The sequence below is a fragment of the Hyla sarda genome, chromosome 2 (assembly GCF_029499605.1).
Source record: "Hyla sarda isolate aHylSar1 chromosome 2, aHylSar1.hap1, whole genome shotgun sequence".
Classification (NCBI taxonomy): domain Eukaryota; kingdom Metazoa; phylum Chordata; class Amphibia; order Anura; family Hylidae; genus Hyla; species Hyla sarda.
This window is the reverse complement of record NC_079190.1, coordinates 116,830,875-116,855,555: the sequence shown is the minus strand read 5'-3', so window position 1 is coordinate 116,855,555 and position 24,681 is coordinate 116,830,875. Positions and strand designations below refer to the sequence as shown.

General features: G+C 41.3%; 1 protein-coding gene and 1 long non-coding RNA gene across 2 annotated transcripts in view; one reads left to right on the top strand and one right to left on the bottom strand.

Annotated features, from left to right (window-relative positions):
* The window catches only part of LOC130355341 (uncharacterized), a 102,175-nt gene extending 90,707 nt beyond the window's left edge, over positions 1 to 11,468 (top strand). The window contains exon 3 of the long non-coding RNA XR_008888478.1: positions 11,286 to 11,468. This is a non-coding gene — a long non-coding RNA (uncharacterized LOC130355341). The remainder of the gene's footprint in view (positions 1 to 11,285) is intronic.
* On the bottom strand, positions 118 to 11,014 carry LOC130355340 (aquaporin-5-like). The gene is made up of 4 exons (XM_056555370.1): positions 10,461 to 11,014; positions 8,866 to 9,027; positions 5,490 to 5,570; positions 118 to 1,934 (listed from the first exon to the last, which is right to left on the bottom strand). Exons 1-4 carry the CDS (start codon positions 10,821 to 10,823, stop codon positions 1,716 to 1,718), a joined length of 825 nt encoding a protein of 274 aa, XP_056411345.1. The 5' UTR covers positions 10,824 to 11,014; the 3' UTR covers positions 118 to 1,715.
* Positions 11,469 to 24,681: the final 13,213 nt, after the last annotated feature.

Here is a 24,681-nt window from a genome sequence, read left to right as displayed (position 1 = left end):
TAGTTTGTGAAGGATAAGGGTAAATGTGTGTGTCTTGTTTATTCATATATACAACATTGCATGACTTTATATGTAAAACGCAAGTAAATCATTTGAAAGAGTATTATGAGAGGTAAAAAAAAAAAAAAGAACCCCCCCTCCCCCCATCAAGAAGGACTTGTAAATGTTCCTTCCTACAAGGTTATTAAAAGGGATGGCTCCTCAAGACACCATGTTTCCATATGTTCTGTCAGGACATATTAATGTTATAGAAGAGTCTCTTACATGGGACCTCTGTATTAGCCAGATCGGAAAAATGCTAAAGTATGTTTTGCTCTGTTCGATATCATGGGGGACAATCTCTTTAAAGACTGTGTTTAGCTATCTTTTTTATTTATTTTTTAAGGGGGGAGGGCTGGGGATAAAGGCTTTATCAACTGGTTGCCATGAAACTTTCTTAAAGGGAACACGCCATCGCTTTCATGCTCCCTGAAACATGAGCACCCAGTGGCTTCTTACCACCCCATCAGCCATGATTGATTGATCTTTTCTTGTTAGGTATAGGGAAATATCAATAAAGGCTAGTAAGGAAGGGAGACACCACTAGGGACCACCTTAATAACACAGGATTCAGGCAGTAGGAAAGTGACAACAGTTTCTCTTTAAAGGGGTACTCCACTGGCCAGTGTTTCGGACATTTAGTTCCGAATGCTGTTTGCTCGCTGCAGGGGTTGACCACGCCCCCCTCGTGACATCAGGCCATGCCTCCTCAATGTAAGTCTGTAGGAGGGGGCGTGACGCTGTCACGCCCCCTCCCATAGACTTGCATTGAGGGGACATGGCGTGATGTGACAAGGGGGCATGGCTGACCCAATCAGCATGCTGGCCAAGGGAGTATCCCTTTAAAACCCTGACAAAACAATGTCTAACTATGTACTCTTATGGCAGAATAACAGAGTAGTTTTGCCATTCAGGTAATTGGGTGAGGACAACAACAGGTTGACATATTGTATGCCATACAGATTTCCTTGTAATGGGAATAACTAAGAAAAGGCTTCACATGAAAATTCTAAACATAATATTTTCTTGTGATTTTATTTTTATTTTGGAAGGATGAAGATACATAAAATACAAAATATTATGTCTATGTTGCACAGTATTGAATACATTAATCCTCCTTTAAGTACATCATGAGCAATGGCTCTTCTCCACTCTGCTTTACTACTACTAAACTCAATTATACAGTAAGTACTTAAATATAATCGACTGACATATAACTTCTTGCTGAAGTATATAAAGTGACATTGTTTATTCGGAGATGAGTTACTATAGCCAACCGTAGAGGCTGCGTACAGTATGCCGTATTAATTGTAGACAGTCCTGGGCTCTGGATCAATACTTTATTCTGTCAGACTGAATTATGTGCATGACTGATGACTCTATACCCAGTGTGAGTAGATATCTCAGACTTTACGGAAGATGCTCAACCTAAAATGGGATGTGATGTATGTTTGTGGTTTGTAAGCTCCTGGGCCTCAAAGATTAATAGAGAAGATAATGGTATTATATCAAATAATGCTGGAAAGCCTTACAAAACAAAATTATATTTACAAGGGATTAGGCATGGAGAGAATCTACAGCACAGAGTTATGTGAACTCCAACTTCAGCTGCTGAAAGCCCTGGATGACGCTTGACCAAAATACATAAATAATGGGTTGGTAGAAAGTTCGACGGCTTAGAATTTCTCTGTGCCCTTAGGCAGAGGGTGGGCAGAGTACAACTCCACTGACTGCCTCTTGTGATCCTGCTTGTTTTCCCATGTTTCCTCCTCTGGCTCATATGTACCTTTAAGAACAGCAATCCTATCAGACAGGCTCTTGGTATGTGGGAACAGGACGAAGTTGTAGATGAGTGAAGCCAAAATTCCACCAACGATTGGTCCAATCCAGAAGACCTGATGAAATAACAGGAATAATTTATTAACTCTCTAAATACATTTCATTTATACCCAGTTGGGTTTTTAAATTTACTCTGATCTTTAGGCCTAATCTGGCCTATATCTCTTCTAATAAGCTTTACATGTGTTGTTTAAGTATTTCTAGAAATTACTAGGTAATGTATGGATACAGTGTAGTTAAAGAGTTGCATGTTTGTTAAAAATGTTGCATTATATATCTTGTAACTTGATCGACAGTAATTGCCTTTATTATACTTCAGTGCTGTATTCAGTATTCTGTTTGCTGTTCTGGTATGTTTACAAATCAGTATTTAATCTAATATGTATTTACAGGAGCAACAAGGCTAACACTAGACATGCCCAGATTCTCATGTGCATAAGCCCCAATGTCATTAAGTGGGGCTAAATCATGGCTTTTGGATATAGAATCCACAAGAAAAAATTACATTATCATGTTAAATATTTTTCTATAGTGTGTGAAAGGGGTATAAAAATACCCATTTACTTGCACTGGAAACAGAATGTAAGCAGATTTAACAGGGATTTAGGTAAAGAACTATAGAGGATAAGATGTCTGATCATGGGGGTCCCGCCACTGGGGACCCCCGTGATCTCGGCTGTGGCACCCCAGACATCCGGTGCACGGAGCAAACTTTTCTCTGTGCCGGATGACTGGCGACATGGGATGGAGACTCGTCCGGCACTGAACCCGATGCTCTAAATGAACACTAGGTGCAACAGGGAGATCACGGGGGTATGCTTTTAAGTGTGGTCTACACCCAATATAGATTAACTGAATTTCCAGCGGGACACTGGATCTGTATGACGCTTGTGAAAGGACTACACTTTTAGGAATGCAGTCAACAGGGCAATCTCTATGCAACCAATGTGCTAGGGAGGAATGCTGGGAGATTTTAGCTAAACAGGTAGTAAAATAATGAAATTAAGAATACAGCTGTGAATAAGGATATGGGCTGTAACCCAGAGTCATTGCAAGTGAAGTATTTACAGTTATTTAACTCCTGTTTACTTTAATACGTGATAATGCAGGATAACTCATATATATATATATATATATATATATATATATATATATATATATATATATGAGCTAATGCACAATAGGTTATATACAGGCTATTTGTTCACCAATTCTCTATTAAAGTGTCTCCAACATGTGGCTCTTCAACTGTTAAGAAAATAAAACTCCCATCATATGCCTTTGGCTGTCCAGACATGTTGGAATTTGGAGTTTTCCGAAAGCTGGAGGGCTACAGGTTGGAGTCCATTGCTATTTGGCTAGTGAGTAGGGCTCCTTAAGTACACTGGCATACAGATAACAAAAAGCCCCTTACCCCTTTATACCCCAATTTTAGGGCTCAGGAAAAGAGTTTAAAAGCAGTACATATTAAAGGGGTACTCTGGTGGAAAACTTTTTTTTAAATCAACTGGTGCCAGAAAGTTAAACAGTTTTGTAAATTACTTCTATTAAAACAATCTTTATCCTTCCAGTACTTATTAGCTGCTGAATACTACAGAGGAACTTCTTTTCTTTTTGGAACACAGTGCTCTCTGCTGACACCACGAGCACAGTGCTCTCTGCTGACATCTCTGTCCATTTTAGGAACTGTCCAGAGCAGCATATGTTTGCTATGGGGATTTCTCCTACTCTGGACAATTCTTAAAATGGACAGAGATGTCAGCAGAGAGCACTGTGGTCATGATGTCAGCAGAGAGCACTGTGTTCCAAAAAGAAAAGAAGTTCCTCTGTAGTATTCAGCAGCTAATAAATACTGGAAGGATTAAGATATTTTAATAAAAGTAATTTACAAATCTGTTTAACTTTCTGGCACCAGTTGATTAAAAAAAAAAAGTTTTCCACCGGAGTACTTCTTTAAAAAGAGATGTTAGACAATCCCACAGAGCCTCTTAGGTAAAATACACATTTAGCTACAGTATATGCAAAACAACCTTGCTCTACATCTTGTCCGAGGGAAGGGAAAAAAGTAGTTCAGCTAGAAGAGCTCACCTGAGGTACCTCCCAGTTACACAACTTTATTACTGTGTTTAGGAACCTCTGCGGTAGGTCTGATTCATATTAACAATGGCGTTGATAACAATTTTATGAGATGTAATAATAAAAGGTATTACTTTATTAAGGGTGCGTATATGTTTAAAATGTCTTTAACTCTGCATTTAGCTGCACTATTAAAACTGTATACATAGGTATAATATAGGCAATGAGATATCACACATGCTTTGGTGTTGCTGTAGTTACTTTTGATGATATGTTACAATTTGTAATTATTTTCCTATTATATTCATTATCAGTTTATAGCAATATTGGATTGATGTGTTGTTTTATATGCACTTTTATAGGAAAGCACTTAACAGCTGTGCTTTCCTGTGCTTAGTTGTATGTGATTTACGATATACCTGTTTGTTATACAAAAGTGCACAAGGTATGAGACATCATTAAAAATGTTACTATGATTTCATATCCTACATTAAGACCCTTTTACATGGACAGATTATTGGCTGAATGGGCTGATCCCATCTTTTGAATGGCTCCCCCATGTATACAGCAGATGCGTTACCAACTATTTTGCCAACTACAATGAAAGTGAATGTAAGCATGGAGGATCCCACAACTCCCAATAAATGGGCAATGTAAATGCTCCTGTTAATGAACGTCAATCAACTTGTAGATCAATCGACATTTAGTTGTCTGCCTGTGCAAAATGAGCATAAGGCTTAAAGGGGTATTCCAGGAAAAAACTTTTATATATATATATATATATATATATATATATATATATATAGATAGATATGTATATATATATATATATATATATATATATATATATATATCAGCTGGCTCCAGAAAGTTAAACAGATTTGTAAATTACTTCTATTAAAAAGGTTTAATCCTTTCAATAATTATCAGCAGCTAATGTTGAGTTGTTGTTTTCTGTCTGGCAACAGTGCTCTCTGCTGACATCTCTGCTTGTCTCGGGAACTGCACAGAGTAGAAGAGGTTTGCTATGGGGATTTGCTTCTAAACTGGGCACGTGTCATCAGAGAGCACTTAGACAGAAAAGAACAACTTAACTTCAGCAGCTCATAAGTACTGAAAGTATTAAGATTTTTTAATTGAAGTAATTTACAAATCTGTTTAACTTCCTGGAGCCAGTTGATATATAAAAAAAAGTTTTTTTCCTGGATAACCCCTTTAATGCAAACAAACATAACATGGCTCTGCACAACCTTGTTGTATTGGTTCTTACTACAGCACCCATAGTATTCTGTTGGGCCCTACTGTACCTAGGTATGCCCCAGATCCATGCAGAGGCATACAGTTTTTTCTAAAGTATGTCTATTATAGACTATTTCTCTGTTTCAGAAGCCTGCATAGAATCTGTAATAAGGTACTGTGCACTTTTGCTTATAGGCATAAGGGAATTTGTTCTGATATAACATTCATGTCATATCATGGTTGGTAGATTTTCTAATTTTCTTCTAAATATACATTCAATGTAAGTAATGTCTCACCCATTGATCAGCAAAGATTCCAGTAATGGCTGCAGGGCCGAGGGATCGAGCTGGGTTCATAGAACAGCCGTCAAAGTAAATCTGTCGATAGATTTAGAATAATTAGTTGCACATTTTATGTTTTAATATTTATAGTATAAAGCATGTGTAGAATATAATACAAGGTAAAGCCATGATGAGTTTTAGTAAGACGATGTACAGTAAATCTCTTCTATAGTTCCCAGTCAATAATGCGCTATAAAATGCCCTACTATGGCTATGTTCCACATGGAGATTCCACAGCAGCAGAGTCCCATTTATATCAAAGGAATTCTGCTGTGCTCATGGCAAAAAAATCCCAATTCCTGAGTCCACAAAAATAATTGATGTGTCTATTCTTTTAGCGAAATAGGCATGGAAATGCATTGCCGTCTATGGGACGGCACATTTCTGAGCGGTCCCAGCGTTGACATGTTCTGCTTTCAATTGACCTACTGCAAACATCTGGCTGTCATGTTTTTGTTTGTTTTATTTTTTTGGTCCAAAAAGATTGCAAAAAAAAACCAAAAAACATTTAAACATCTTTAATTGTAAAGAATGCTTTAGCAACCAACCAAAGCACAGCTTTAATTATTTACAAACTGAATACAAAATGAAAGCTGAGCTATGATTGTTTTTTCTGGGCAACAAAGTCAGCTTTAAAGGGGCACTCCGGCACTAAGACATCTTATCCCCTATCCAAAGGATAGGGGATAAGATGCCTGATCGCGGGGGTCCCACCGCTGGGGACCCCCCTGATCTTGCACGCAGCACCCCGTTACAATCAGCTGTCACGCCCCCTCCCATAGGCTTTCATTGAGGGGGCGGGCGTGATGTCACTCAGGGGCGGGGCCTTGATGTCACAATGCTCGGGCCCCCGTGATCGCCAGTAATCAGACCCAGCGAGAACATGCTCCGGGAACTGATTGTAACAGGGTGCTGCGTGCAAGATCACGGGGGTCAGCAGCGGCAGGACCCCCGCGATCAGGCATCTTATCCCCTATCCTTTGGATAGGGGATGAGATGTCTTAGCGCCGGAGTACCCCTTTAAGTTATCTTTTGAAAACTGTCTAAAATTAAAACTGTCATTGTTTCCCATAGCAACCAGTCTCAGCTCAGCTGTGACAGTTTTTGATTTTCTTCCCCAATATAGGTGCAACTTCCTTTTATCTGGTTCTGTAAAAATAAAGGGGTCTACTGTTTGCCTAAAACAGCACCACTACATAGGGAACATAGGATTTCTAGTATTGCATTTCACCTCCCTTCAAGTGATCAGACACCACGCAGGCACAACAGAGGTGCCGTTTTTGGATAAGAAGAGAAATTGTGCAGCCATTTTCTCTTTAATGTGCTGTTCAGCAAAATGTGAAATTGTCTAATGAAAATAAGAAATGACTAGTGTTTTCTCATTATTCCTTTAAATGCAAGATCTACCACTTAACATATTAATGATTCCAAGGACAGGACTCAATTTAAAATAAATATGATATTACAAGAAAGTGTTGAATTCTTCCTGCCCAGGACATATAATACAATGAAGAGCCTCTTAAGATGACTAAATGTTTACTAAGCAGAACAGTATAAAATTCCTGACATGCCTCACTATTAACCTCTAGGTGTAAAATTCAATAACCAGAGCAGGGAAGTGTTATGTATCAAACAATCAGTAAATATTCCAGCATAATGTATAATAATGTCATGCATGTTTTCCAATGGATTAAATATAATGTATTGCCTTTTTTACCCTTCATTATTTCATATTCATTCAAAATAGCTACAGACAAAACGTGTTATTCTTTTATTTGATATGTTCATTTTATAGGTTGTTTGAGGAATGTCTATCTTAAAGGGAGGAAATAAAAATGCCAGGAACTGTCATGACAGTTCCTGACACAGACAGGGGTGGCAGCAGAGAACACTGTGGTCAGTCTGTAAAGAACTACACAACTTCCTCCGTAGTATACAGCAACTGATAAGTACAGGAAGGGTTAAGATTATTAAAGAGAAGTAATTTATGAATCTGCAGAGGTTTGTATTGGAGGGGTATCCAGAACAGATAGCTATTAAAGTGTACCTGTCAGATCCCCTAAAATAATAATAATAATAATATGTTACTCAGTACCAAATCCTGGCCATGTACATCTAATTTCATGCCTATATCACCTATATTTATGATAAAAAATCCCTCTTTTCATTAGCTCACAGTGTTAGAAATCCTCTCAGGGGGAAGAGGGAATGTCTCTCACTTGTGATAGTGGAAGGTGATTGGTGTGTGGTGGGCGGGGCGTGTCCCTTATTTGTGGTGGGAGGTGATTGGTGTGTCTGCTCATGACTCATGGAGAAGCCTGATGCTGCTGCAGGACTGGTTAATGTCCCAGTAGGTATAGGGACCCCTAGTGGTGGGATTTTCAGGAACAATTTTCTTTACTAAATATTCCAAAAAATGTTAACAACCATATTACAAAAGTTCTTTAATATTCATCAGTAACAACATAAAAAAAGTTTTTCAATTTGACAGAGCCCATTTAAGAATGAGTATCTCTCACCCTTAACCTGCCCATGGCTAATGTATGATGTTAAGGCTTTCATCTAAAAAGGGGTTGTGGTGATGAGACCCAGTAATCCTAAAGATACATTATTACTCTTGGCTTTAAAGGGAACCTATCATGTTGAAATGCAGTCATCGTGTTATAGAGCAGGAGAAGCTGAGCAGATTCATACATAGTTTAAAGTAAAAAGTTCCAGTATACCCAGTCATTTAGTCATGTAAATCTCTGCTCATTCTGGGCTAAGTAGTCATGTGGGCGGTCCTGCTCAGTGATTGACAGCTGTCTCTATATGCACACTAATACATAAATCTGTCAATCACTGATTAGCACCATGGACTACTTAGCCCAAAATGAGCAGGGATTTTCATAAAAAAATCTCAAGTAATACTTAAACTTTTCCCACAAAACTCTGTCAGTTTGCTTGGCTTCATATGTGCTATGACAGTGCTTCCCAACCATTATGCCTCCCACTGTTTCAAAACTACAAAGTCTGTCCAAGCATGCTGGGATCTGTAGTTTTGCAACAGCTGAAGGCACAACGGTTGGGAAACAATTGGTTAGAGTGGTTATGTATCTCCTAGTGATGTGCTGCAAAGCAACTTTTTCTAATTTTTTTTTCATTATAATTGAGTCTTACTTAATACTGGATAATAAACATACTATCATTTTACACTATTTGACCCTATGTAAATATACCTACTTTATTTTATGTATAATATATCAATGTATTTATATATAATATAAAATTATGTAGGTCACTTCCCCTTTAAGACCAGGAAACTATTTAAATGTGTAGACAGTTCTCTTACCCCCAGGAGATGTCCCAGTGTCACAGAAAGCCCAATGGACAGCGCCGGGGATCCTACATTGTCATTCCGTCTACCGTCTGTGGACGCAAAGATACAGAGGACCAGCTGGAATGTCAGTATTATCTCCACAACCAGTGCCAGACCTGGGGATCCAGCAGATACCTGTACGGGGAGGGATAATTGTTAACATATATCTTGCGCACTTGACTAATCCTGGCAGCCCCCTCGCTGCTATTAGAAGAATAAACTGGAATTAGAATGAATATACTCTTCATGTAATTATCTTTCAGGGAATCCTTGAGATAATTCTAATTAAACATTTCCCCTCAGCACAAGAATTAATTAGTGAGCAACACACATGGTAAATCACTCATATTTCTCCTGATTAATCACACATCAACATCATCTGACAGCGCCAGCCCATCACATGGGGAGATGAGGATAGCTGTATGTAACTGATACATAGGTGTGCTTCTTCGTGACAGATAGGAAGCATTCGCTAAGCATTGTGGTTCCAGACATCTCTTCTAGAATAGTCTTCCCCAACCTGTAGCTGTTGCAAAACTACAATATCTAGCATGCCCGGACAGCCAAAGGCTGACTGAGCATGCTGGGAGTTGTAGTTTTTTAACAGCTATAGAGCCATAAATTGGGGAACACTACTCAGTGTGCCCCCAGCTGTTGCAAAAATACAACTAACAGTATGCCCGGACAGCCAAAGGCTGTCCGGACATACTGGGTGTTGTAGTTTTGCAACAGCTGGAGGCACAAAAGGCTGTCCGGGCATGCTGGGGGTTGGAGTTTTGCAACAGCTGGAAGCACACTGGTTGAGTATTTTACAAAGACTTTATATGATATAAATACTATTTAGCTATGAATACATTTTCATCTATCTATCTTTCTCATATCTATATATCTTTCTATCTCATATCTATCTATCTCATATGTATCTATATATCTATCTCATATCTATCTATCTATCTATCTATCATCTATCTACTCTATCTGTCTATTGATCATCTATATATCTATTTATCTTTCTATCCATTTATCTATCATCATCTTTGCATTACAAAGAGCATTTATTCAGGACCCCCAATCAAGTTATAGGGAAACGTCCCAGATAACACAGCAGGTTTACCTACATATCTGTGTAGAACCTGGAGATGTCAGGTTTACATATATATATATATATATATATATATATATATTTTTTTTTTTTTTTTTTTTTTTTTTTTTTTTATTTAGATGTAGCAGAGCTAAAATAGTTTTTGTAATTGATTGCAACTTTAACGCTGCTAGAAATCACTATACACCATTTCCCACATTCAGATCTAAATGTTAGTTTTTCAAAATGATGATTTTCATTTCCATCACTAAATACTTTGCTAGAATGAAACAGATGCAAAATGTTATCATCATAGAAGAATATTGCCCATAATGGCTCATCCCCCTGATCGTTATTTACATACCATGGCAGCAGTGATACCATATGTTGGATGGAGCAGCTTGTTCACCATATTTATATTTTACACAGTTACACATTAACACTTTACATACAGAATTAAAATACCCATAATTCAGAAAAAACATACCTGGTTGATGGCAAGGTTTCCACGGACAGGTGTGGGTGCCACCGCATGTAAGATACCGGCTCCTGCAATGGCCCCAACAAGCTGGGCAACTATATAAAATATTGCACGCAGAATAGAGATGTGGGACCCCAACAAGAATGCTATTGTGACAGCTGGATTTATATGGGCCCCACTAACATGTCCGAATGTTTGTACCAAGGTACCAATGGCGAGGCCGAAAGCTATAGCTATCTGTAGAACACTGGGGAGAGCAGATGGCCAATTGAGGGCAGATCCCAATCCCAAAAATACAAATATTAAGGTGGCTAAGAATTCGGAAAATACTGCCCGGACAAATGCTAAGGAGCAAATTTCATTCCTCATTGTGTTCTAAGTAAGAATCTAAGCAGGATAAGGATGTTTGTTCTATGCCTGAGTTTCCCTGCTATTTACTTGAGAGGTATTTCAGTGGCATATATATATCAACAGGAAGAGCGGGGAACCAATCCAAAAGGGGCTGTACCCATGGAACAAGGCACATCTTCAAAAGTTTCCAGCACACAGGAATCCAGACCTTCCCTAATGGTAGAATAGAAAGCTCTAATTTGACAAGTGTATTGCATGCATACTGGCAACACCCCGTGTGGCACACTTTTTTTTAGGTGACATTTAGATTGCCTAATTTGTTACTAGGCTCCTCCTCGGGAATACTATTATTAATAGTATAACTATTACTTGCTATAGCCAACAATGTGCGATTACTTAACATTAGATAATATTCTGCAATATGGCTTTCAAACTAAATAAAGCTCTAAAGTTTTTATTATTTTTTTTACTTTTATTCAGGTTACCTGCCTGTGCCAGAAGCAGTGTCCATTCCTGCATATCCACTCAGGCTACATTAGCTGAATACATGCCACTAGGAATTGCTGCTGACAGTCCATAATCTGTAAGGCTGACGGTCTATAATCTGTAAGGCAGGGCTTAACAAATTTGTTTTGAATCTGGAAGATAGCCATTTTTTCTTAAATAAACAATGACAATTTTTAACATATTTAAATGCAGTTGTTTACACATGCTGTTTACTATTTTCCTTATATTTTACATAGCTAGTCCAACACTAGCACTAACCCACTTATCCTGTATGCAGGACCCCCACTGTAGGTAGTTTGCCCTTATTGGACCCCCCCCCCCCCCCCCCCCGAAGGATAAAAGCTTTACATATGGACAGTTAATGTAGTTATAACCATTAAAATAAAGCAACTCTCACTCTCACCCTGCCCATGGCTAATGTATGATTGATGTTCAGGCTTTCATCTAAAAAGGGGTTGTAGTGATGAGACCCATTAATCCTAAAGATACATTATTACTCTTGGCTTTAAAGGGAACCTATCATGTTGAAATGCAGTCATCGTGTTATAGAGCAGGAGAAGCTGAGCAGATTCATACATAGTTTTAAGTAAAAAGTTCCAGTATACCCAGTCATATAGTCATGTAAATCTCTGCTCATTCTGGGCTAAGTAGTCAAGTGGGCCGTCCTGCTCAGTGATTGACACCTCTGTCTTGACACAGATAAAAATTCACAAGTAATACTTTTTACCACAAAAAAGTATATAATAGTGTTTCTTAACCATTATGGCTCCCAATGTTTCAAAACTACAACTTCTAGCATGCCCGGACAAATAAAAGGCTGTCCAAGCATGCTGGGAGTTGTAGTTTTGCAACATCTAGAGGCACCCTGGTTGGGAAACACTTGGTTAGAGTGTAATGTATCTCCTAGCCATGTTCTGCAAGACAAGTTTTACGTAATACTGGATAATAAACATACTATCATTTTACACTATTTGACCCTATGTAAATATCCCTACTTTATTTTTCATATAATTTATCGTATATCAATGTGATTAGGTAATTACCCAAATTAATGTAGGTCACTTCCCCTTTAAGACCAGGTAACTAATCAAATGTGTAGACAATTCTCTTACCCCCTGGAGATGTCCCAATGTCACAGAAAGCCCAATGGACAGCGCCGGTAACCCTACGTTGTCATTCCGTCTATCGTCTGAGATGATTGTTAACATATATCTTGCGGACTTAACTAATCCTGGCAGCCCCCTCGCTGCTATTAGAAGAATAAACTAGAATTAGAATGAATTGACTCTTCATATAATTATCTTTCAGGGAATCATTGAGATAATTCTATAATTCTAATTAAACAATATCCCCTCAGCAAAAGAATTAATCAGCGAACAACACAATTAGTAAATCACTCATATTTTTCTTGCTCTCTCACCTGGGCCAGAATATAGGGAGGGCAAAAGAGACAACTGACAAGGGATGCTCAGTTTCCAGTCCTGCCAGAGACTCTGAGCTGCTATACATATGGCTATGAAAAGATTTTAAACTGACTACCAAAAAATATGGAAATTTATATTTTCTTATAGTTTTGGGCACCCTGATTCCAACAGTATTTTTACTTTCTTGCTATGCGCCCTGGTTCTGTGGTGAGTGTGTGGGGAGGTGCTCTTACACTCGGCTGTACCAGCACTTGCAATTTATCAATAATTTCGAGCTGTACCTGAACTTGCCCGTTGCCTGTTTAACACAATGGGGGAGATTTATCATTTAGCATTTGGAGCTTCTTCCAGGTGCACAAATTGTCGCAATTGCACCAAAGCATTTTTTTTTTACAACTTTTGTGGGTACGCATTAAGTAGCAAATAGCACTACATCAGCAATTTTCAGTTTTCACTTTGCAGTGGTTGTGAACTTATGAAGTGCGACTCTTTTCAGGCTTAGTAGTGGAAGCTATTAGAGATGAGCGAATTTTTTAATAATTTGGTTAGGCCGATAAGCCGAATTTTATGAAATAAATTGGTTCAGTCCGAATTTATTTGTGGCGAATCTACATTAAAAACGGCTATTTGTGGCCTACAGAGAGCCTCAATAGGGGTGTAGAACACTTTGCCTTACTGTAACATGCATAGGGTGTGTGCTGGGTTAGTAAAATAACGCAATGACAGAGCCTGGAGGTGACATCAGTATGAGGAGACCATATAGTAGCTTAATGACACTGGGTGGAGGTGGCGGCAGCATGAAGAGACCATATAGTGGCTGAATGGCCCAGTCTGGAGGTGGCAACAGCTTGACGAGACCATAGGGCCTCACAATTTAAAAGATTCAAGTTATATTTTTTAACATTTAAATTGAAGATTTAAAATAAATGAACCTAAAAAGTTTTATTTAATGTGCAAGCAGCATGAGGAGATCACATGGCAGTACAGTGATACAGCCTGGTCGTAACGGAAGCATGAGGAGACCATATAGTGGCTGAACGACACAGCCTGTAGTTGGCGGAAGCAAGAGCAAACCATATAGTGGCGGAATTACACAGCCTGGAGTTGGCAGCAGCATGAGGAGACCATATAGTGGCTGAATGACAGCCTGGAGTTGGTGGCAGCAAGAGGAGACCATATAATGGCTGAATGACACAGCCTGGAGGTGGCGGAGGCATGAGGAGACCATATAGTTTCAGAATGAGACAGCCTGGAGGTGGCGGCAGCATGAGGAGAACATATGGTGAAAGAATGAGACAGCCTGGAGCTCACATCAGCATGAGGAGAAAATATGGTGGCCATATGAGACAGCCTGGAGGTGGCATCAGAAGCATCAGGAGTCCTGAAAGTGACCCAGTGACATAGTGGGGTGGTGGGTGGCAATACCAGTACCTGGTAATGAAGGTGGGTGAAAAAAGGAGAACTTAGCATCAGATTTGTGGCATCAGGCTGTTGGCAGGATCAGAATAGTAGCTGAGGCTGGTAGGCAGAAGAAAATGGTCTCTTTTGTAAAAGTGTTAGTGTGCACAAGTAAGTATTGAAGATATGCATTATGTAAAACTTAACTTTTAATAATGTTCTTAGGATAACATTTATGTACCCGTAGCAAGGTGTGCAAAAACCACCATGTGCCACCTACACCACCAAGTATTGATTTGATGCAAAGACCTCTAAAAGGTGGAGAGGAACAACGTATGGTTCATTGTAACCTGTGGGGGTAAAAACTCCCCCTGTAAGGCCTTACTCTTGCATTATTAATTCCCTTCTTGGCAAGTGTTACTCGCCCTAAAAAGGGCGACCCCACACAGGAACCTTTCCCTATGTCCACCTGCAAACACTGCCATTTCCCAGGGTTTTTAGGTGGAAATAGGGAGAGGTTCCTATGTGGGGCAACCCTTTTTAAGACGAGTAACACTTTCCTTAGAAAAGGTGGAAGGGAACAACGTATTGTCCATTGTAGCAGGTGGGGGTAAAAAAAATTCCCCTGTAAGGCCATACTCTCGCCCTATTAATTCCCTTCTTGGCAAGGGTTACTCACCCTAAAAAAGGGCAGCCCCACAGAGGAAACTCTCCCTATTTCCACCTCAAAACTCTGTGAAATGGCAGTGTTTGCAGGTGGAAATAGGGAGAGGTTCCTGTGTGGGGCCACCCTTTTTAGGGTAAGTAACACTTGCCAAGAAGGAAATTAATAATGCGAGAGTAGGGCTTTACAGAGGAAGTCTTTTCCCCCCACTGGTTACAATGGACGATACGTTATTCCCTTTCACCTTTTAGAGGTCTTTGCATCACATCAATACTTGGTGGTGTAGGTGGCACATGGTGTTTTTTGCACATCTTTCCTTTTGTTTGATTTCAAAAAAATTTGGGTACACATATTTTATCCTAAGAAATGTTAAGTTTTAGCTAATGCCTATCCACAATACTTACTTGTGGTCTGATGCTGTGGAATGTCTGTGACTGGGGAGCAGCACCTTAAATATGTTTTTGCACTATCCATATTTATGAAGTCTTGGTGTGGCACCATAGTCAATCTACTCTGATGCATGAGGTATTGGCGGTTGCAAATCCTGGCTGATCCATGCCTGATTCATCTTCACAAAGGTCAGTCTCTCCACATTTTTCGTGGACAGACGAGTTCTCCATGGGGTTACAGCTTTTCCAGGGCAAACTCTGCTAGTTGCGTCCACAAATCAAGTTTGGCTGCCCGGAAGTCCAGCGGATCTTCAAGGTGTATTGGCATGGTCATATGAAGGTATTCCACCTCCTGCTGGTTCAGGTCCTGCTCCAGGTCTACCTGCTTCTCATGAGTTGCTTCACTATGTGGTTGAAGAAAGGTACTCATCAGTGACTGTAGACTCAGGCTGCTGCTGATGGAGCTGGTACTGCTCCTGTCATGCCACCCTTCCCCAGCAGCCATGGCAGTGGAAGGTGAGCGCAGAGGACCCCCCGAGTCAGACCTGCTAGCGGATGGTCGATGGCGCAGATAAGCATCGGCCAACTGACTACGTAGGATGTCTCTGTGGTAGGTCAGTTTGTCCTCCCTGTCAGTGAGTGTAAAAAAGGCCCCCATTTTGTGCCAGTAGTGAAGGTCCAATAAGGTGGAGAGCCAGAAGTCATCCTGCTGCCGAATGGTGACAATTCGGCGGTCACGCCACAAGCAAGTGAGCATGCATTGTGCCATTTGTGCAAGTGATTCGGAGGAACTCCCTGCCTCCATCTCCACTGCATACTGCCACGATGTGTCTGGGTCCTCTGTCTCACCTTCCTCATAACCCTCTAGCTCCTCTAGCTGCTCCTGCTCCTCCTCTCCTGTCAGATGACAAGAAAAACTTCCCATCTCGCAAAACCTAAACTGTGCTCCACTGTGCCCCTTCACCTCCTCAAGTTCAGCCCCCACAGGGCTCATGTGGCCATGAGATGTAGGTATCACGTCTCCAGTGCCCTGACTAGCTATCGTTTCCAACACGTGTTGTAGGATATAAAGCAGTGGAATGACGTAGTTCATCCCATAATCCTGGTGACTGACTAATGATGTGGCTTCCTCAAATGCCTGAGCAAATGGCCGGTGTCACGTATGAGCTGCCACTGGATGACATTGAAGTTACACAGGGGAGTCCCCCTATCCACTTGGCTCATCAAGAAATTGATGATGGCTTTTCTCTGTTCATATACTCGGTCCAACATATGGAGGGTGGAATTCCGATGTGTGGAAAAATCGCAAATTAGACTATGTTGGGGGATACTGTTCTGACGTTGCAGCTCTAGGAGGATGTGCTTTGGGCTGAAGTGCATGCAAAGTTTCCTTCCCATTGTTGGGATGTCTTGCAAATGGGGGGAACACTTCAGGAACTGCTTGACAACCAGATTGAACATGTGTGCCATGCAGGGCGAATGGCTCAGGCTTCCTTGTCGCAGCGCAGACAAGATGTTCTTCCCGTTGTCTGTCACCATGGTTCCACACATGGTATGCTGGAGGGGTACTGAGACTTGTCCATGCAGTGGAGGCTGAGGACACGGTGGAGGATGAGGAGGCGCAGTCGAACACTGCCACAGGACCAATGGCCTGAGAGTGTGAAGGCGGAAGTGGCGTGACCTGTCCAAGTTGCTGTTGTGGCTGTGCAGGAACCACATTTACCCAGTGGGCTGTAAAGGACATGTATTATCCCTGACCGTAGGTACAGCTCCACACGTTGGCCACTGCCATGCACTTTGTACACACTGACAGGCTCAAAAACTAGCCCACCTTCTACTCCACAAAATTGTGCAGGGCTTGTACTGCCTTCTTCCCAAAGAAATGACAGCTTGGGGCTCTCCACCTCGGCTCGGCACAAGCCATCAGTTCTCTGAAAGGTGCAGAGTCCACCACTTGAAAAGTGAGGGACTGCAGCACCAGCAACTTGGACAGGAGCACATTCAGCTTCTGCACCGTTGGATGAGTGGGCGCATACTGTTGTCTTTTGGACATGACTCCGCCGATGGATTAGTGGTGGAATGAATGACTCGAAGTAGGAGGAGCAGGAGCATCTGGAGCGACAGAAGATGGGTATGATAAAGCGCCCTTCGGGTGAGGTAGTGGAGCCTTAATTGGCTGGGTGATGCAGGAGGCTGGACCCCCACATTGGAGCCACGGTTCTTCCAGGCCGCTTTATGGTGATGCTACATATGTTGACGCAGGGCCATGGTGGCAACTTTTGCACCCTGGCCACGCTTCACCTTGTGCCGACACATCTTGCATGTGGCCAGGTTAACACCCTCCGGATGCTTAATGAATAAATTGCCATACCGCCTGCACTGATTGAATGCTACTGCCCCCGACTTCAGGAACCCCTGTTCCACTTCCTCCCTGGAAGGTAGGCTGCAGCGAAGCAGGTGGTCTACCCTGGGCACATTTGGCTTAAGACTTTCCACTTCTGCCACCTTGCTGACTGCCAACCATGCTACCACCTTGCTTAATCAGCTGCTGCCTCACGGGCCACCTGCAACCCTCTTCTCATGATGATGATGATGAAGCCCCTTCTACACCTGGCTCCCAAGTGCAATCAGCTTCATCATTATTGAGTTGTGTCTGCATGTCACTGATGTCCTCCTCAGGTTCCTCAACAGTGTCTGCTTTAGGAGCCTGAACACTCGCAACACCACCTCCCATGCCACTCTCCTCATCACTACTTGCTCGCCTAGTGGAGGAAGCGGCGGATGTCTTCTCCAATTCTTGGCTGGGCAGTAGCTGCTGACTGTCCTCTAGATCGTCCTCACTAAATAGTGGAGCTGAACACACAGCATAAGATACTTGTGTTGGGGAGGGAACAGCATAGGACAGAGGCAATGGGAGGACAGGAACTGCTCCCTGGCCATTCCAACCGAGAGTTGTGTCTGAGGAACCCACCATCTGTTGACTGGGGGTGTCAGATGTCACTTGTGATGAAGTGGATGACCGTGTTAACCAATCAATTATTGCAGATGGGTTGCTGGTTGAGACACGACCGATAGCTGATACCAGGAGCTCAGGCCTCTCGCTGCGACTCCTGCTGCCATCCGCCCCTAGTCTCCCGTGACCTCTGCCTGATGAATTTAGGCCTTTGTGCATGTCCTGGCACTTCTCTGTCTGACATACTTAGTGCATATATGAGGGGAGTACAATGCGCTCCACTATGCTTAAAACAATATTTGTCTACAACACCAGCAGGTGTGTACTTTTGACTTACCTTTCACAGTATATAGACCCTTAAGACTTTAACAGGAACAAAATGGTACACCACTTAGATTTATTCACAAATGTCCCCCCAAAAAAGGGACAATCCTCAATTATGAAACAAAATTACCACAGAAAGTATAGCCTGGGGTACAGATATCCCTCTTAGATTTACGTATGTGATATGCACTTATGAGGGGAGGACAATGCGCTCCATTCGCTTAAAACAGTATTTGTCTACAACACCAACACGTGTGTACTTTTGGCTGGCCTTTCACAGTATCTAGGCCCTTAAGATTTTAACAGGAACAAAATGGTACACCACTTAGATGTACGGATGTAGTATGCACTTATGAGGGGAGGACAATGCGCTCCAGTATGATTAAAACAGCATTTATCTACAACACCAGCAGGTGTGTACTTTTGCCTGGCCCTTCACAGTGTCTAGGCTTTTAAGACTTTACCAGGAACAAAATGGTACATCACTTAGATGTACGTATGTGATATGCACTTATGAGGGGAGGACAATGCGCTCCAGTACGCTTAAAACAGTATTTGTCTACAATACCAGCTGGTGTGTACTTTTGGCTGGCCTTTCACAGTATCTAGGCCCTTAAGACATTAACAGCAACAAAATGGTAAACCACTAAAATGTACGTGTGGTACATGTGGTATGCACTTATGAGGAGAGGACAATGCGCTTCAGAACGTTAAAACAGTATTTGTCTACAACACCAGCAGGTGTGTACTTTTGGCATGCCTTTCACAGTATCTAGGCCCTTAAGACTTTAACAGGAACAAAATAGTACACCACTTAGATTTACATATGTGGTATGCACTTATGAGGGGAGGACAATGCGCTCCAGTACGCTTAAAACAGTATTTGTCTACAATACCACATAATAGAGGACAATATGCTTTTAGTGCTCTGCTCACCCTAACTAGCTGGCTACTATTAGCTTTTCAGTTGTTGTACACACCAGTGTTGCAGCACACAGTCGCTTTGTACTACACCCAAAATGTCTCTCTCTCTCTCTCAGTCTCACTCCCTTCCCTATCAGTGCTTCTAGGCTGGATTTGGGCTTGAGGTGAATCGCTGCTGTAAAAATGCTTTTCACTTAGCTGTCTGTCTCTCTCTCTTTGTAATAGAACGCTGATGTGACTGGCCGCAAGATGGCTGCCGATTATATAGGGCTGTGACATCACAGGGGTGGCTGGCTGCTGACAGGCTGTATGCTGCTTGTGATTCAGGGTCCTCCCGATGACACGTGTTCCCGCCTTCCCAGGATTCCTAGCCCCATGTTCTCACATGTGGATCCGCCATTTTAGATGCCCATCCCCTGGAGCCTGGACCGCACTAAATGGAGTTTAATGAAGCGATTTGCGCAATCGAATCGCGGCAATATTCGTTTCCTTACAAATTCAAATTTTCCTGAAATTCATAACAAATTCGGATTTGTCAGATTTGATTCACTCATCCCTAGAAGCTATCTAATAGACCATAAAGTTAATTACTAAGCCGGATACTTAGCATTAGCCACAAAAACAGCTATCGCAAACTCCCAATTATTACCCGGTACCCACCGCCACAAGGGTGCCAGGAAGAGTCGTACTGACAGGCCCAGAGCATCAAAAATGATGCTCCTGGGCCTAGGTGGTAACAGGCTGGCATTATTTAGGCTGGGGAGGGCCTGTAACAATGGTCCTCCTGCACTCTGGTATCGTCGGGCTGTTGCTGTTTGGTTGGTATCTGGCTGAGAATAAAAATAGGGAGAACTACACACTTTATTTTCTTTCATTATTTATGCACAAACCGTGTGGGGTTACCTATATTTTCATTCTCAGCCAGATACCAATCAAGAAGCAACAGCATGACGTTACCAGAATGAGTGAGAGCCATTGTCACTGGCCCTCCCCAGCCTAAATAATGCCAGCCTGTTATTGCCCAGGCACAGGTCCTGTTGGTACTGGATCTTCCCAGTACCCCTATAACAGTGGGTATTGGGGGTAATAATTAGGCGTTAGCACTAGATGTTTTTAAGGCTAACGCTAAGGCACAGCTAAGTAATGGATTCTATCTATAAGACGGCTTTCACTACTAAGCCTGAAAAGTCTAAGCCTGACTAGTCCAAAGAATCCATAATAGTCCTCTGCATACACTGATTTGACATGAAAAGAAAAAAACACACAAAAAATGGGTTAGTACAAAAAGTGGTAATTTTATATATATACTAGCTTTTGCCCGTGGCTTCGCTCGCGTTAAATTTGGGCTAACATAGATCTACTTTTTACGATCCTATAGTAATTAGACCACTCTGGGTAAAGTCCATGGGCATCCAAACAACCCGAATTCTTTCAACTTTGATTGCCGCGTCTAAAGAGTTAATGCCAGACATCTGCCGGAACGGCGATGTCTGGCATTAGCCACGGGTCCTAGCTGCTGATAGCAGCCGGGACCGTGCGGGTATGATGCGAGCTCAGCTCCTGAGCCCGCTTCATAACCCTCCCATGCCGCAGCGCCGGCGTTCTGCGGCAAGGGGTTAATCCATACAAACTTTGAACCCCCGTTTCACCCCTTCAGGGGTGAAATTTTAGAAAACGTTAAAACACGTGTTTCTTTATCTCTTTTTGTTAGCCTAAAAACAAAGTTTCATGTTTCTAGCTTAAAAAATGACGGACTTCCATACAAACTTTCAACCCCTTTTTCACCCCTTAAGGGTTGAATTTAGAAAAATCCTTTCTTATTCCTCGTGTACGTCTTAAAAACAACACCTGTGAAAAAATTCAGCTTTCTAGGTCCAAGGGTTTAGGCTGGGCGTTGATGAGTCAGTGAGTCAGGCCTTCTCTCTCTCTCTCTCTCTCTCTCTATATATATATATATAGATTAGATAGATATATTTTACATATCTATCTATATATATATATATATATATATATATATATATATATATATATACACACACAGTACATATATTGCACGTTTTTTTCAAAGCAGAAAAGGAGGTGATATTACAGTGTTGTTCTGAAGTCATTGATTGGTTTTTGCTTCTGTGTGCTAAAAAAGTGGTGTTCCAAAGTGATTTATTGCTGTTTTTTTTTCTTATGTGAGCCAAACTTATCAACCCCCTGTGATTGTATGATAAATATGTCACACAAAAGCAAAACCAAAGAATAAAAAAAAAAAATGACTTCAGAACACGCTTACCAAAGCAACAATGATAAATTCCCCTTATTATGTGGATTTGGGATATCTATACTGATAAACCTGTATTTTGCCAGGGTAAACCAAGTCTGATGTTATTATATCAAAGACATATGGAGAGACAGTGAGTAGAGGGTCTCCACCAAGTTTTTTTTGCCCATGGGTCTTTTTGACTGTTCTCAACCACTACAATGTCAATTTCTGAATATATTTTCTGTCCGATAACCTGCAAAGGTGAAGCTAACAGAAAAGTGACTAGAAAAAAAAAAAATAGAAATGTGTGTGTTAAGGAAGATCTGTGGTCAGTGTAAAAAGAAATAGTTTTGACTATTAAGTTGAATAAACAAGAGAAGGGGAATTGCCTACCCTATCAAATCCTTCTGATTGTTTATCCATTTCTCCAGTCTCTGATTGACATGATATAATGCAAATGAATTTTTGATGCATATGGCATCATATAGCCTCTTATAAGACCCTTATTCCAGTCATGGAAGGGTAGTTAATACATCCTTGGCAGTCATCATGGGCTTTGTTTAGTTTGTGTCCCCCTAAAGCACTGACAGAAGCTCCCAAAAGATCCTATTCTCTTCATAACTTTTAATTATTATTTGTAGACCTGTATTACTCTAACATAATCTAATAAGTGGTTATCTGTGGATAAATGATATGTGGCTGTGATGGGGTAAAAATAATAAAGAACCTATACTCGCCTGCTGTGACCCCAACAACCACTGTGCTGATGCTCCTGGTTCCCAGTCCTCTTGGCTACTTCCTGGTTGCTGGTGATGATGTACCATCCCGGCAGCAAGTGCCCCTCTCAGATGTGGGATACAGTTGTGGTCAGTGATTGGCTGAGCTGTATCTTCAGTTCTATAAATTTCTTCCATGTCATCAGCAACCAGATTGTAGCAGCAGTGGGCACCAGGAGCATGGGCGTGATAGCTGAGGGGGATGGGACAGGTGAGTATAGGTTCTTTTTTTAATTTTTCTCCCATCTGCATATAAATGTTTTTATCCCAAGATAACCCCTTCACCAGAGAACAGACAACATGAAAAAGTATTTATTTGAAGGAACTGCATAGCTGTATGTCATGCGTGATATTTCAGAAACAGGGTGTTCCATATCACTGGCTTGCCTATAGCCTAGTTGGGTCATGATGTGTCTTACATCTAGTGGTTATACTATTATGAGAAAGTTCCTTGCTATAAAGCTATATGTTGACTTCTTCAAGCCAAAGTACAGTATAGGTGTCACATTAAATTGTTTAGAAATGCTTTTGAAGGTATGTCAGCAAACCACAGCTGCATAAACTGACTGCACCCACGAGGAGCTTTACCACTGTTTTTACTTCATATTGTGGTATTTGGCAATGGCACTTATTTGTGGTTTACCTGGATTTTGGCATGTATACTGTTGTTAAAGAAGGGCTTACACCTTACCCTGCAGCTATTGTTGGAAAACACATCCAGACTGTAGACTAAAATGAAGGTGGTCATATGCATTAGCTAAACTACAGCCAACCTCCCCTTCCCCATTTGGGGAAGTCCCAGTGGGACTAGTTGACTATCTAAGGTGTATGGGATGTCCCAACCTCTCTTCCTTGATGGAAGATGTTGGGAAAAAATAATACAGAATGTTGGATTTCAACATGCCTGATCCTTTCTTCTTACAGGAGATAAGCTGCTGCCAGAGGTCATGCCAAGCATGGGTAAGTATGAGGCAAGTGCTTCCGACATCTATTGGACCTTTAGGATTGCGCAGTACCATTTTTACTAATGATAAAGTGATAAGTGTCCTGTTCTTCCTTTTATGTGTTAAGACAACAGAGAAGCTATTATCTATAGAGATGTCACATCCATTCACTTTTAGAGGATTTTTACAAGGTGACACCAAAGTACAAAGATCAATATCACGTAGAGGAGTAATGAAGCACAATTTTAATGGTATTTTCCAGTTAAAGTTTTGACTAGGCTGTCTATTACACGACCCAACCCCAACTGGCACTTATTTACAGAGCTTGTGCACCATGCGGAGAGGGCCACAAGATTGGTGGAAGCCCTTTTGCTGTCTTTAGTTATCAGCTGCACATACTTTATTACATGGAGGCATTTGCAGCCACTGGCCGATGATTTTTTTACCAGTCTAAATGATATGATCAGTTTGTCTGGCGACTGAGCGACATTGGCCTCTTTGGCCAATAATACATAATAATACATGAATGTAATACATACATTTGATATTTAGCAAGATAAAGGAAGCATATGGAATTATAACTGCATGATCAGGCTATGTATGGATTGTTTGTTGTCTTCAACCATAGAAATACATAGGTCTGCATAAGATCTGTATAAGATCTGTAAATGGTAGGATACATTAAAAGAGTACCTCTTATCTCACCTAGGCACTTAGCTTCAAGTGCTGCTAAAGCGAGCAGTATGCTGACTTGCCGAAAGTCCCATAGACTTGCTATATATTTTCAGAGCTGCTTTACCTTGTTAATGGAGAATGTTTGGTTATGCAACTCAGGACTATTCACTTGAGGAGAGATAAATTGCAATGATAGAACCAACTATTAGAAAAGAGTAAAAAATCTTGAAAAAAAGATGTGGTGAGTAAAGATGAGCGAACTTTAGAAAAATTCGATTCGGCCGATTCGCCGAATTTTTCTAAAAAATGTGGTTCAATCCGAATTTATTTGCGGCAAACCTATATTTCTGGCCTACAGAGAGCCTCAATAGGGGTGTAGAACACTTTGCTATGCTCTAACACACATATGGAGTGTACTGGGGTAGTGAAGTAATACTGTTATTCAGAATGACATGCAGATTACAGGTATCGCTTTTAGCAGGGGCGTACCTAGAGCATTTGGCACCCGGGGCGGACCGTTTGTTTGGCCACCCCCTCACCCGCACCCCTCCCCCCTTAATTACACCCACCTCCCTCCCCCCCCCTTCATTTACCTCCTCCCCCACTTAATTACACCCCCTCCCAGGAGCGGACTGACAACAGTCAGG

Bases quoted from the DNA above. Each gene is read 5' to 3' on its own strand.
- LOC130355340 (XM_056555370.1), bottom strand. From the start codon at position 10,823: ATGAGGAATGAAATTTGCTCCTTAGCATTTGTCCGGGCAGTATTTTCC. The intron at 9,028-10,460 runs GTATGTTTTTTC...CTCCCCGTACAG, and splicing joins GAAACCTTGCCATCAACCAG to GTATCTGCTGGATCCCCAGG. The intron at 1,935-5,489 runs GTGAGACATTAC...TTATTTCATCAG, and splicing joins GAATCTTTGCTGATCAATGG to GTCTTCTGGATTGGACCAAT.